The 14,967-nt window shown below is 38.3% G+C and overlaps 1 protein-coding gene across 1 annotated transcript in view; it reads left to right on the forward strand.

Moving 5' to 3' along the window:
- RP1 (RP1 axonemal microtubule associated) overlaps positions 1 to 14,500 on the forward strand; it is a 351,706-nt gene extending 337,206 nt beyond the window's left edge. The window contains exons 29-31 of the mRNA XM_037803054.1: positions 3,045 to 3,123; positions 8,398 to 8,479; positions 12,943 to 14,500. Coding sequence (XP_037658982.1) covers positions 3,045 to 3,123; positions 8,398 to 8,479; positions 12,943 to 13,018 — 237 coding nt within the window. The 3' untranslated portion in view covers positions 13,019 to 14,500. The remainder of the gene's footprint in view (positions 1 to 3,044; positions 3,124 to 8,397; positions 8,480 to 12,942) is intronic.
- Positions 14,501 to 14,967: the final 467 nt, after the last annotated feature.

A 14,967-nucleotide genomic window follows, 5' to 3' on the forward strand; every position in this document is an offset into this window, starting at 1 on the left:
TGAATTTTCCCCTATCAGAGCCTGGGACAGATCCTGTGGGAATTGAATGTAAGATGTGATCCCAGGAAGCAAGAGTGAAGGAAAGGGAGACAAGGAAAGAGGAAGAGGCAATATTCTAGAGTCCAGAGACTCAGCACACAGACGGGCATCAGGAGCAGCTGTAGCTCGAGCAGCGAGGGGAGACGGAGCCCGTGTTCCAGGGCCGTGCAGAGCTCGCTGTCTCCCCTGCCAGTGGTTAATCCATTCATAAGCCCATTGCACAACTACCACTGAGGCGGCCAAGGTAGGCCCCCTATATGGAAAAGTGAAAATTTTAACAAGTTATAACTGATAGAGAGAGAGGCTGTTCCTGGATTGGAAGCCGCCATATTAAAAAGTTGTCACTTCTCTCCTATTATGTTGTAGTTTCAACATAGTACTAGCCAAAATCCCAGAAATATTTTCTATGTAAATTGGCAATCTAATTCTAAAATTATATGTGGAAATGTAAAGATTCAAATACACTCAAGGTAGTCTTGGGGAAAAAACTATAGTTGGAGGACTTAACACTACTAGATATCAAGACTTATAAAAGTCCAGGAATTAAGATAACTGGTACAAGGCAAGACAAAATTTGCAAAACAGTAGTATGGAGTCCAAAACATTCCCACACATACATGCACAGCATCAGGGAAAGGATAGTCTTTACAATAAAATTCTAATAGTCAATTGGATATCCATGTAGATAAAAAGAAATAGTGACCCCTTATTGTACACCAAACTCAAAAATCAGTTCCAAACAAACTTATATCTACTTGTGGAAGGTAAAACACAATAAGAGAAAAATCTTTATGACTGTATCAGTCAGCATTCTTCAAAGAAAGAAAACACACAGGATATATGCGTGTGTTTGCACACACAGAGACTCACACATGAGATTTATTATAAGGATTGGCTTATGTGATGATGGAGACTGACAAATCCAAAATCCACAGGGCAGGTCAGAATTCAGAAGGCTGGAAATTTCAGTGAGAGTGATGTTGCAGTCTTCAGCCCAAGGTCCTCAGGCTGGAAACCCCCCAGGAAGGAGTGGAGGGTGTCCCCATGGGGCAGGAACATTCCTTCTCCTGTCTGGAACCCTCAGTTCCTTGCTTCAAGCTTTCCGACTCTTTGGTTGAGGTCCGCCCACAGTATCGAGGGCAATCTCCTTTACTTAAAGTCAACTGATTGCAGGTGCTGATCCCATCTGGGAAATACTTCCACAGTGACATCTAGAGCAGCGTTTGACCACACAGCTAGCTACCATAACCTAGCCAAGTTGACACTTAACATTAACCATCACAACGACCTTGGGGGCAGACTAAGACTTTTATAAGCAGGATAGAGAAAGCACCAAGCATAAAGGGGGAAAAAAAGATAAATTACACTATTTTACTTTTAAAAGTTTCTGTTCCTTAAATTACACAATTAAGAGAGTAAAAAGTCACACAATAAATAAATCACACAGTGGGAGAAGATAGCATAAAATACTTGCAAAGTACTCGTTTCCGACTATATAAAGAACACATACAAATTAACGAGATAAAGAAAACGCATTCTAAAAAATGGACATGACACATGAGTGGGTACTTTACAAAAGAGGATAATCAAATAGCCTAAAAACGTGAAAAATGTACCTATCTTGATTAGTAATCAGGAAAATGCAATTAAAACCATAGTGAAGTATCACACCAATCAGATGGCCAGAATTTTTTTTAAATGACACTATCATAAGTTGGTTAGTCCAAGGAGCCCCCTGACCTCTTGGACACTGAGCATGGGGAGTGAATGTTGGAATAAACATTTTGGAGAATTGAGACAATCTGCTAAGACTGAACATACGAACACCCTACGGCCCAGCCATTCCTGTACAGAAATGTGCATAAGAATGCAAGAAAAGATGGACAAGAATGTTCTTAGCAGCCTTATTTGTAATACCCCCATCCTGGAAACAACTACTGTCCACAAATAGTAGAATGGATAAATAATTTGAGATAATATTCAGTAATGAAAAGGAACAAAATGTTGTTCAAACAACACAGATGAATTTCATCAATGTTGCATGAAACAAGCCAGACAGATCGAGAACATGCTATATGATTCTGTTTATATTTGGTCCCAAATCAGGCAATACTAATTAAATTCATTAAATTCAGATTAGGTTTCATTTAAATTAATTAAAAATGTGAAAAGTCATGATGGTGGTTACCCTTGGTGGGGACAAAGTGACTGAGAGGGTTGTGGTGGTGATTTGGGGGGCTGCTAATGTTCTGTTTCTATGGAAGTACTCTTGGAGCACATGTACTTTGTACACTTTATATCTATTTAATAGTCTACGTTAAACTATATGTTATATATTCATATATTTACTATTCATATTAAATATGTATATATATGCATATTTCAATATGTACTATATGTTATATATTCATATATTTACTATTCATATTAAATATGTATATATATATGCATATTTCAATATGTAGTTTATTTCAAAACAAAGAATTCTGAGAGCATGTGTTCTGGAGCCAGATGCCCCGGGCTTGAGTCCCTGCTCAGCCGCTCCCTACATTCTGACCCCAGGAAGGTTGCAACTCTGTTTGCCTCAGTCTCTTCAACTGTAAAATGAGAAAATGATTCTGAGGATTAAAATAAGTCAACACATGAAAAATACATAGAATATGGCATTTAGGAAGGACCAAGTGAACAATTATCATCATCAGTGGTAGTAGATTCAAAATAAATATTATGATCCTATATTTTTTGTCTCTTTTACTAGACTGTGTGACTGAGGAGGGTAAGGATTATATGTTACATGCTTGTGTGTCTCCCACAAAACAGAGGGTAGGAATTTTCATATAGAATATTGAGTAGTAACTTTTATAGTAGTATTAATGGTAATATAGCAGTAATTTATAGTAATGTAGCGGTGTAGTGATATAGCAGTAATAGTAGTACTTTTTTTTTCTTTTTCTGGAGAAAGAAGATTTCCTACTGGTCAATCAGTTTATTCCTTTACTGCACAGGTTGATGTTTTTTCCATTAAGGGTGTGTCTCTTGGAAAACTGAAGAAAGTTCTGATTAGTCATGATGGAACAGGTCCAGGTAAGATTTGTTTTTTGAGGTAAGAAGTTTGTTTTGCAACTATCATTAAAAGTGAATGAAAAGGCAGGTGGAAGAAAAGATAAATATATGGGTCACATAAAATTAAGAAGAAATGTGAAAATAATTTTAAGAAATTATACTTGAATGAGTCTTGTTAGGTTAGGTTCACTATAGGACTTAGAAAAGCACACTGCAGTGTATTATTATGAAGGAAATTTCCTGGAAGAAAAAAGCTTGGTGTGTGTGTGTGTGTGTGTGTGTGTGTGTGCACGTGTGTCTTTATTCTCCTGACCTATAGACCACATTCAGAATTGCATTCAGCATTATTCCCTTGGGGTGTGTATCTGTGGACCCCTGTCCCCACTCTGCAGCAAACCGGCCACTTGAGAATCATCCCTGATTCTCCCTTCTCCTTTCTGTCTTCAACCCCTTCCACAACTGTTAACTGAGCCTGTCAACTCTACTTCACAAATATCTCTTTTACTCTCTTCTGCAGAGCTATGAAATTCAAATGTAAGCATTTGACCACAGAACCTGTATTTTTCACTGCTAAGATGCAACTACTTATTTTAATTTAGGTCATAGCACCTGAACCATTTATTTCTAAGCTCCCTTTTCCCCCCCTTCTGCTAGATTCTGAGATTTTGAAGCCTTTTATTCTTCTTTATTATCCCAGTGCCTAGATAGTGCTTGACAGTATAGATCTTTCAATTAGTAACCATTTATTGAATGAATGGATTTAAATCAGTGAACTGATTTTGAATAAAACTCCCTGGAAGGCACACTTGCCTTTGCAAGAAAGAAGCACGTGCATTTTTGACACAAACCCAGGAGAAAGAAGCAGAAAAGGGAGGGAAGCAGGGCATAGAAAGAACAGCAGCGTCTGGTAAACTGAGACCAGGAGTGTAGAGAGGAAATTAGGAGAAAGAGGCAGAAATAAGAAATTGAACAGAGGAGGAAGGACGAAACAGGCTGCTTTTATCCAAGGTGCCCCTGCGGAGTGGCACTACTAGCGTTCTCTCCGCGACGGACGGGGCTTAACGTAGGGATTTGCCGCTGTCGCCCTGAGTTCCCTCTTGCAAACAACGGCAGGGGTTGCACACCAACCAATGACAGCCAGCTCTGCAGACGTTTCCATGGATCAGGAACAAGCACTTAGAGAAATCCCAGGCTTACCCATATCCTAGTTTTTCAAAAATATTTCGAGCCCCCTCTTGATGAAGTGGGAGGGAAACGATTTAAAAGCTGCAGCCCTGAATACTCTAAGAAAAACGTCAAATGCTGTGGAAACAGCAGCAGCTTCAACAGGGCAATTGCAGGGGAGTTTTGTAGGTAAGACGGAGAGGGATTAGGGATTTATTTGAAGGGGTAGGCTGGATATTTGAAGGGTAAGATGTTATTACCATGGTTGATGCAAAGAATAAGAATGAGGGAAGGAAAAATAGGTCCGTTATGGTTTAAAATATATTAAGGAGGCAAATTACTCCCACAGAAAAGGTTTTAGATGGATGAGGTCACAGATTTCTCAATTATTGATTTATTTTTTCAACAAAACAGTGATTAGCAAAAACCTGTAGAAGTATGAGAAAGACTTCAGGTAAATTCTCAAGGCTTTTCTTTTTAAAGAAAAAAAAAAGAGAATCCATTTTCAACATTATTCTTTCAATGAGAATACAGTTGTATTTGTGGGTATTTAAGCTCAATTAGAATAAATAGAAAGCTTCAGTAATGCCCCATATTTGCAGTAAGCTTTGTAAAACTTTGGAGTATTTAAGATTTTTCTGAGTCACAGAACACAAGCAAAAGAGATTCCTGGGCTCACCCGGAGATTCTGATTCAGTAGGTGTCAAGAAATATGTTTGTTTTTTGTTTTTTGTTTTTAGCAAGCATCTTAGGGGATTCTGACTCATGTGGGCTGCAGACCATACTTTAAAATACTGTTTACAATATGAGCGCTTTTTTAAGGGCTTGCTGTGAGCCTGTGCCAGGCACTTTGCCAGAGGCCAGTGTGCAAGATCCAGATGCTCTCTCCTCTCACCTGCAGGCCCTAGTGGGGGCAGATAAATACAAAACAAGCAATGACAATGAAGTGTGATAAATATTCTGGAAGTGGCCCTCAGAGTGTTATCGTGCCATGTGGCAAGGAGACTGAGCTTAGTCCAGGGCCAAAAAGGCAAGAACATAATAGTTAGGCTGGGTGTGAAGGGCAGGTTTTTATGGGATACTTGGCAACTGTGATGGGTTCCCTGGCTGATAGGATTAGATTATTTGAAACTCACTTAAGAAAAGTCGAAAATAGTTTCTAGATCATGATTTTAAGAGGCTTTAATGAGACTATCCTTCCTACCTTCTTTCTAGTTTCTTTAAAAGAAAAAAAAAACTGAAAACCCCGTCATGTTCAGAATATCTAGGCTATGATTTTTTTTCTCTCTTTTCTTTTTAAAAGTCTGTATTATGTAAAGTCTGATGACACACCACCCAACTTAGGCCTTGGACATCACCAGCACAGTGAACCTACCTGAATTTCTCTCTCCTTTCATCTCCCCCAGTGTATCCATCTTGAACTTTTTGTTTCTCATTCCTTGATTTTTCATCTTTGCTTTTGATAAAAGCCTTTACCAATTAGTGGGCATTGTTGAAAATACCTTACCTTTGATAGTTTTTGTGCTTTGTAAATTCCTACAATGCCAGCCCCCTAAACAGTTCAAATCTCAGTTACTACGTCTATTGACAGAGAGTAATTGAAGAAAGTACAACACTTCACTGCCAGCTCTTAGAGCCCATAAATCACAAAGGCACAGCACAATCAGCAACGAATCATGCCAGTTTTTTCACATCTGTTAGTGATTGATCACTGCACAAAATGCAATCACTTCATGCACAGACAGCAAAGCCTGTAGTTGTGTTGCCTCCTTGTTTGCCAGTCTACGCCCACACTTCATTTTACAAAAGCGGATAACTAATAAATGAAAGTGCAACAAAAATGAAAAGTGATAATGCTGGAAGTAAAATTTGAGTCAAGCATAAGTGGATTTATAGAAGTAGGTGACTGGGGAGTGTTGACACTGCCACACTTGAGAGACTCTAGATACACAGAAAAAGGAAGTTAATGAAAGACAACTTATTGACATGAATGAGGGAAGTGGTTGTGACAAAAAGGATGAAGACATCCCACAGGAAGTGACACTGGTAAAAGCTTCATAGTAAAAAGACTGTCGGAGATACTTTATGACATCGAAAGCACAAAGGATAAAATGTTGGAAGCTGATCCAAACTTAGAAAAGAGTTTGACAGTTCACCAAGGCATTGAAAAGGTGCTCATTCCATATGGTAAATTATATGACAAAAAAAAAAAAGAGGCAAATATCTTTCAAACTACTCTTGCCAAGTTTATTACCAAGAAATAAAGCACGTCAGTTCTCAACATGTCTAATGTTTTACAGGCTGCTAAATAAATATTGTCTTTGCTATTTTCATTTTCTTATACCTTTATAGCCAAGAGTAAGAGAGTTTTTAATGTTTTGACACAAATGTATAGAGGTCATGGAACAAATGTAATTTTTCCATTGATTATAAAGATCGCTTTGCTCAATTTCAGCTTGCACAGCCATTTTCACAAATCTGCACTACTGTGCAAAGCAAGCACTGCCAACATCAAGTTTGAATAAATATGTAGGTCAGTTACAAGTTCTTTTTTTCTGTTCCATCAGTCACTTATCGATGTCAGCAACAATTTCACTCTGTGTCAATTAGTACAGATTTATAATAAATTTTATAAATGGTAGGGTCAATCCCTCTTCCTTTTTCTAATTCAGGAGTCCCTTTGATATTCTTGGGCCTTTTCTTATCCACATAAATTTTTTCATCAGTTTGTCAATTTTCCTCTAAAACCCTAAGGTGAATTTGACTTAATTACATTGAAGTTTTAGATTAATTTGAGAAAAACTGACATCTCTACCAATCTTCTGCTCACAAGTCTAGGATAATTCTCCATATATTTATGTCTACTTTATGTCATTCATTAAATTTTTATTATTTTTTCTATAAATCACACTGTATCTATTTTTAAACTTACCCAGATTCTTAATTATAGAAATCCAACATCGTAACTTTCACTGAACTATGTTTTTCATCTGTTCTTTTCTGGTGAATAGAAATATATTGGATTTTTATGTATTTATTATACATGTGACCATTTTGCTCATCTCTTTTACTTCCGCTATTTTCTATAATTCCTTTGGGTTTCAATTTAGAAAATCACATCATCAGCTAATAATGGCAGTTCTATTTCTTTCTTTCCAATACTTTTAAGTTTTTTTTTAATTTTTATCTTTTCTTGTTTGTTTCTCTTTTTCTCTTTTTTCTTTGTATAATTGCACTGACAAGTGCAGTAATCAGTGATAACTTCTAAATTTTCACCATTAAGAATGATGGTTGATGAATCCTATGGTGGGCAGTGTCCATGATCAACTGTACAAATACTAGAAATCGCTTCCATGAACCACAACAAATGTATGACAGTACAATTAGAAGTTAATAATAGAGGGGCATATAGGGAAGAACTATATACCTATTACAAACTATATACTACAGTTAGTAGTATTTCAACATTTTTTCATAAACAGTAACAAATGTACTATATCAATACTATGAGTCAACAATTGAGGGGGGTTGGTTAGGGATAGGGGAGGATTAGAGTTTCCTTTTCTTTTTTTGTTTTTTCATCTTTCACTTTATTTCTTGTCTGGAGTAATGAAAAGTTTCTAAAAATTGAACAAAAATTAAGTGTGATGGATGCACAGCTGTATGAGGGTACCCAGGGGCAAGTGATTGTACACTTTGGATCTTTGGCTAATTGTATGGTATCTGAACAATCTCAATAAAAATGAAAAAAAAAAAAAAAAAAGAATGGTGGTTGATTGTGACTTTATACTGTTACTTAAACATATCAATCTTCTGTAAATGATTGTGCTGAAATGCATTTATATGAATTTACTTCTCTATTTACTCCTGTCTTATGTGCTTTTAAATGATTTCTTTAGAATTTAATAGGACCTCTTTTTTTCCTCTGCCTATACTACTCTGATTAATTAGGTCACTCACTCAAGCTTTTATTTTTCTGCTGGGATAATTTGGATGTGCATATTTTTTATACCCAAATTGCCTACCACATGTATTTTAAAAAGAACATTTGGAGAGTCTATGATTGAAATCACAATACTAGTATATGTTATGCCAAAGAGTTAAATTAGTTTTCTTTGTCAATTTGCACAGGTAATGGATGGTTTCTTGAGAGCATCGTTGTTAGGTTTAAAGAGGAAGACAGCAATGAGGAGGTGCTGTTTCTATGCAACAGGTGAGCTGTTACTTAATACATCATTGTGTAAAATCATGCCTCCTAATTCCAGTTTGCTAATGCTGCCATTATGCAAAATACCAGAAATGGATTGGCTTTTATGAAGGGGTTTTATTTGGTTACAAATTCACGGTCTGAAGGCCATAAAAATGTCCAGATTAAGGCATCAGCATGAGTGTACCCTTACTGAAGGAAGGCCAAAGGTATCCGGAAAACCTCTGTTAGCTGGGAAGGCACATGGCTGGTATCTGTTGATCCTGGGTTGTGTTCTAGCTCCACTCTCAGCTCCTGTACATTCTTCAAAATGTTGCTCTTGGGGCATTTTGTCCTCTCTTAGCTTCTCTGGAGCAAAGTGTCAGCAAAAGTCTGCTTTCAATGGCCATCTCCAAAATGTCTCTCTTGGCTGCAGCAGCAAGCTCCTTCTCTCTGAGCTCTTGTAGGGCTCAGTAAACTAATCAAGACCCATGCTGAATGAGCGGGGCCACACCACCATGGAAATAATCTAATCAAAGATATTGCCCACAGTTGGGTGGGTCACATCTCCATGAAAACAACCTAATCCAAAGATTCCAACCTAATCAACACTAATACCTCTGCCCCTACAAGACTGCATTAAAGAACATGGCGTTTTGGGGGACACAAGACATCCAAACCAGCATACTGCCCTATGCCCAATCCACTGTAGCTGTGCCATCTGCAGGCTCCTCCCAAGTGTTGGGCCACGTCATTCCCACCCATACAATCAGTTCGGAAGGGCTTCTCTCCTTGGGAAGGTTTGCCTTATCAGCACCAGGAATTCTTTCCTTATTTGTAGTACCTACCGTTTCTCTCTTCTGGAACAAGCAGGCTGGAATAGAAAGAAAACTGGGTTTGGGCCTAGAAACCAGGTGTGTGGTTCTGTCTCTCAAACCCTTGCTTTGCTCCCTGCTAGCTGTATGCACGTGGGTTCTCTCAACTTCGCTGAGATTTGGTTTGCTCCTACGTAAAATAACAATTCCGGTTCCACATAGTTCATTTAAATCATTTAAAATCGAGCCAAGTTATGTGCATGAACTGTGAATCTGAGGACTTATACGAGCATGGTGTAGATATCATATAAATTAGGAGAAGCAGGTTGCCAGAGTAGCTCCGTAATTCATTGGTCAGGTGGTCAGGTGGAAATCACTAACCTTTTAAGAGTTGCATTTTGTAGGTATAAAATTTATAACATTTTGTTCTATTTGTTTGTTTGTTTTCTTCATACACATTCATTTCAAATGCATGTGCCTCATCATGGTTATTGCCATTTTATAAAATTCAAGCTCTGGGAAGAGATGTTGTACTTCTATTTTTGCAAGAAATCTTTTTATTAATTAATAGGGTGGAAAGAACAAAGATTGAAGTTTTTCTGAACTGGATTTGAATTGCAACTCTGTCACTGACTAGCTCTGGAGGCCTAGGCTAATTCTTATGCAAAATAGCAGTAACACTTTCTACTTTCCTGGGTTGTTTAAGGATTTCTGACAATGTGCAAAAACTACTGCAAAAGTGTCTCACAATTATTAGGTGCTCAGTGATGGTAAATATTATTGCCATAGAAATAATTTTAGATTAAGTAAATCTTTAGATACAGTGCCATGTATGAAAATAAAGGGGGAAGCACCCTTCTTTCCAGATCACCTACCAGGTATTTGGAAGCCTCCAAATAATTGACTTTTTTATTTTAAAAAATCTAGATATACAGTCCAATATGATAGTACTAGCCACATGTGGCTAATTAAATTTACATTAATGAAAATCAAATAAAACTTAAAATTGAGTTCTGCAGTTGTGCTAGCTACATTTCAAATGCTCAATAGCCACAATTGGCTGGTGGCTACCAGATTGGAAAGTGTAGCTAGAACATTTTGTTCTTTGTCAGAGCCAGACATTTGTCGTCATATGAACATTTATTTAATACTACACCACATGGTTTTGTTGCTCTGAGTACAATGTAAAGGGCAAATATAGTATAAGTATATTTATTATGAAATATTTAATGTAAAATATTATAAGGAATAAATAAAAGATTATTTTTCTATATGTATCACATTTAAAAAATCAAGAATCATTCAGAGCAAGTGATAATAGTCCTATTCTCCTCTGTGTTAAAATTAATTTACCAGCAATGCAAACAAAGAAGTAGAAGTCATCATGGATTTGACTTACTTCCCCAGGGACTGCCTACAATTTGGAATAATTATAGACCTTGGAATTTGGATTTATAAGGAACAAAAATAATGCACATGCAACTGTTAAAATGTTTTACCCTATTATACTATGTCCTAGTAAGTACTACACCCAGGTATATCATTGTTATATTATTGAGGAAGCACGTGCTTGCCATCTTTCTCTGGGACTCACAAAGAAACCCTGTGCTGCGTATACCAGATGTGTAGACTGGGAACCTCGAACGGATGATAAAACTCATCCCCTAGCAGATCGGGATCTGCCTGTACATTCCTTCCCCTTTTGCCCTGAGCACATGGAAACATTCCCAGACTAAGCCTGGCCTGCCCCGCTGATATACTGTTCTCGACAGGGAGGGAGCAGGGTCCTTTCACTATGGCACAAGAAGGATGAACCCATGACATATCCCTGCATCAATCAGCCAGTGGAGCAAGACCCACTGGCCATGGAGACCGATGCCCACTGGTGAACTTGACCTTGCTCTCCCTTCTCCATGTGGGTAAACGTCTTCCATCAGTGCCTGTGTCGGCAACCCTGACACCTGCAAACCACCTAGCAGGGTGGACTCCTAGGACTACTGTTCCTGCTGCCAAGCCTTGTTTTGCTCCATGTGGTGAGACCCCTTCCCTGGAGGGGTAACAGGTGTCTCTCTTTTTGGCCGACAGTTTGGCACAGCGAGCAGGATGCTGACATTTTGACATTTACCATTAACTATGGCAATTTTAGGAGAGTTTTCCCTGCCCATTTTCTCTGAAAGCTGAAGTGACATAAATAATAAAAGAAGGATTTATATTTCTTGCTATTTCATTGGAGGTAGAAGAAGCCATAGATGCCATTTAGTCTAGTGCTCATTTGACATTCGAGAAAACTGCGGTTGAAGGAGATGCACGAAATCATCCTCCAGTTAGTCAGAGAGCAGGGCCTAGCAGTGAGGTCTGGGGCACACTATGAACATTTAGTGTCCATCGAGTTATTGTTTCCATTATATCATGAGGATTTCACGAATTATCCTCTAAGGAAGAAATCCCTGTATAAAATAGTGAGTTTGCCATAATAGTAACTTGTCAGAAAATTTTACTTAAGAGTTTAGAGATTTTAGAAGACAGGTTTTACTGTTTTATTATTTGCAAAAATACAAGCACAAGGTCTCTTCCCAGAGCTTGAATTTTATAAAATGGCAAATAGCAGCTGTTTAAACCCAAGGCCCCTTCTAATTATGAGGAAAGAAAAGGCATCCGGGAAAGAAGTTACCTGGAACACTACTGTGGAACTTTAAAAAAAAAAAAAAAAGGACATGTTGGAGTCTATTTTGTGCTGGATTCTCTCAGCTTTTACTGGACTATGTAATGGGCTGCATGGTGGAGCCAGAACTTCACACATTACACACATTAATTCATTTAACCCTCACAGCAGCAGCACACCTACAGAGAGTCTCCTTGAAGCTCCTATTACACAGATGAGGAAACTGAGGCACAAGAAGTTAAGTTATTTACTCAAAAATATTTGGTGGAACCAGGATTCAGATTAGGCTGTGTCTAACTCTGGAAAGGTGCTGTCTAATTCAGGAGCCACTAGCCACATGTGCCTATTAAACTCTTGAATTGTGGTTTTTGCAAATTGAGATGTCTGTGGGTGTAAAGTACACACCAGATTTTGAAGACAGGTGAAAAAAAGAGCATGTTAAATCTCAATAGCTTATTACACTGATTGCATGCTGAAATGATAATCTTTTGAATAGATTGAGTAAAATGAAAAATGTTATTATGAAAATAAGCTTTGCCTTTTCTTTCTTACTGTTGGACATGAGCCTGCTAGAAAATTCAAAGTTACATATGTGGTCTGCATTATATTTTTCTTGTCCTGGAATCTGAGGGTTTAACCACTATGTAAACCTGCCAGACACATGATCAGGAGAGAAATAAGGCTTCCACTCAAACTCCAAATGAGAAATGTTTACCGATTTTAAGATATATTAGTAGTGTTGCTATAGGGTGTTTCTAAAAAGTAAAAATTTCAGGATAAGCCAATGCAACCTTGCAGCAACTTAAGTATAGGACAAAGGTTTGCTGAAGTTGGGACTCCTAAAGAGAATTTGGTAGGACTTGAATTCTTAAATTATTTTCAAATTTTCTGAGCTTCTCTGAGTCCTGAACACAGAGGTCTCTTTAAAGTCCTTTGCATATTTTATTTTCCTTTCTAATAATGTATGGTCTTTCAATACTCTTGCATGTTAATTATTTTCTCTCTTTCTACAGCAGATGGCTCGATGAGTACCAAGATGATGGGAAGAGTGAACGGGAACTGCTTGCACAAAGTAATTACTGCATATAGCAAAGGCTGGATCTGTCACCTCCTGAAAGACCCACTCGAGTCTGTACCTCCGCGGTGGCTTCGAAAATCTAGCCCATCTGCAATAGTGCATCTGCTCTGTCCCTGCACCGAGGCAAACACCTGGGGGGAGGCTCAAGTTACACCGGACAAATTCATTTCTTTTGAGAACTTTGGAATTTGGGAAGTTCTGCCAACAATTGGCCAAGATCAGCATTCTGAAATTTAGTGTCCAAATCTAATTTTCCTATTAAAATATGAACTGAACTGCTAAGGTCATGGAAATGTTTAAACAAGTAGCCTCAGTAGGAAATAACTGAAGAGGCACACAACCACATTTCATTAATCTAAAATACTTTTATAAAAAGTAGTTTAATTTTGAAACAGAAGCCTCGTTCTTAGATCTTGATATGTCTCTCTAAGTATCCGTGATAATAGAAGTAAGAACATATAAAAAGAAAGCATGCAATTGGATTAACGTATGTTCCCATGCTTGCTTTCCCCTGGTTGTCATTTATGGCAATGGCTTTTATAATCTGGTCATCTGGGCTGCAGATCTGCAGCATCAGAGTGTGGTGCAGGCATTCAACCTCCATTATGCCACTTTCTTCCATGGAGCCTCAAATACTTGCCAACTCAGTGCCACGGCCAACTTTCTCCAGCCTTTAAATTAGCGCACCAGGTAAAACCCACTTGCCACCTTGGAGATGGCCACCGCCTGGCTTTGGATGCCAAAGAGAGCTAGGCTTGAGTCTCAGTTCTGCGCCTTGGACTAGCTTTGTGACCTTGGGCAAGTCCTGCAACCCTCTAAATCTGTTTCTGCATCTGTAAATGATTCTAGTAACAATAGGAATGGCTGATGAGTTCAGGGCTCTATGTTGGTTTTCACTTATTAGCTTCATCCTCATTTTACAGAAGAGGAATCCAGGGGTCAGACAGGACAGGAGATCTGCCTGAACTCAGCTCACGGATCGGTGGGAGATCCAGGGTCTGACCCCGCACCTTGGCACCAGAGCCCATTGACACGGACAGTGCCCTTTGACCTCTTGCCCTCTGCTGCGGGTTTTTCAGTATCCCATGAACTCATGTAGAGGGACCCAAACAGTCATGCTTTGCACACCACCTTCCTGGCTTTCTCCATATACAAGTGCTACTTGTACTGTTCTCTACTTAACATTTTTCCTTTAAACTATCTTTAAATTAGCTTATTGGGAGGCCAGGGGAGTTTAGCCTCATCCTAAATCATAATCATAATATCCATGAAATCACTGATTTAATAGGTTGGTTACATTTCTTCCGTAAAATCCATTGAAATTAATCTATACCTAATGAAAATTTTACATTAGCCTATATGCTACCTAGAACTCTCTTTAAAATATCTGGTGGTGCAAATTCCACAATTTGGGAAAACACTGAGAAAATATACATAGAGTACTTAACTGTGTGCCTGGCATATGGTTATCAACAAATAACATTTCAAAATATAGAAGCTGTTCTTTTTTTTTGTTTTTTTTTTTTTTCTAATCATGGTTTTCCTTCTACCCACCCATGACTAAGGACTCACCTAGCCCTTAGAAATCAGACATTTTACACTTGAGGATGAAAACACATCCAGAATAGAACTTCAGCGTTTTGAAGGTAACATTTTTTCTTTTCCAAAGTGACCAACAGACTACTAGAGTGAGAATAATAATTGGCATTTCATCCAGGCTGTGGAAAAGCTTGGTGAATCACCTATAGCTCCTGGTGACATTTATGCACTGTGCTGACACAAAGCAGATACTAAATAAATACACTCACTTATGAGGCAGGTGCTTAGGAAACATCCCCCATGAGCCAGGCGCTGGGGAGAAATGGCAAACCACACCATCGTTTTCCTGCCTCCAGAGGGGCTTGTGTTCTAGCGGAGAACTGAATGGACAAATGCACGATTGGACACATCAGTATTTTTC

This window comes from Choloepus didactylus, chromosome 14 (genome assembly GCF_015220235.1).
Source record: "Choloepus didactylus isolate mChoDid1 chromosome 14, mChoDid1.pri, whole genome shotgun sequence".
Taxonomy (NCBI): Eukaryota; Metazoa; Chordata; class Mammalia; order Pilosa; family Megalonychidae; genus Choloepus; species Choloepus didactylus.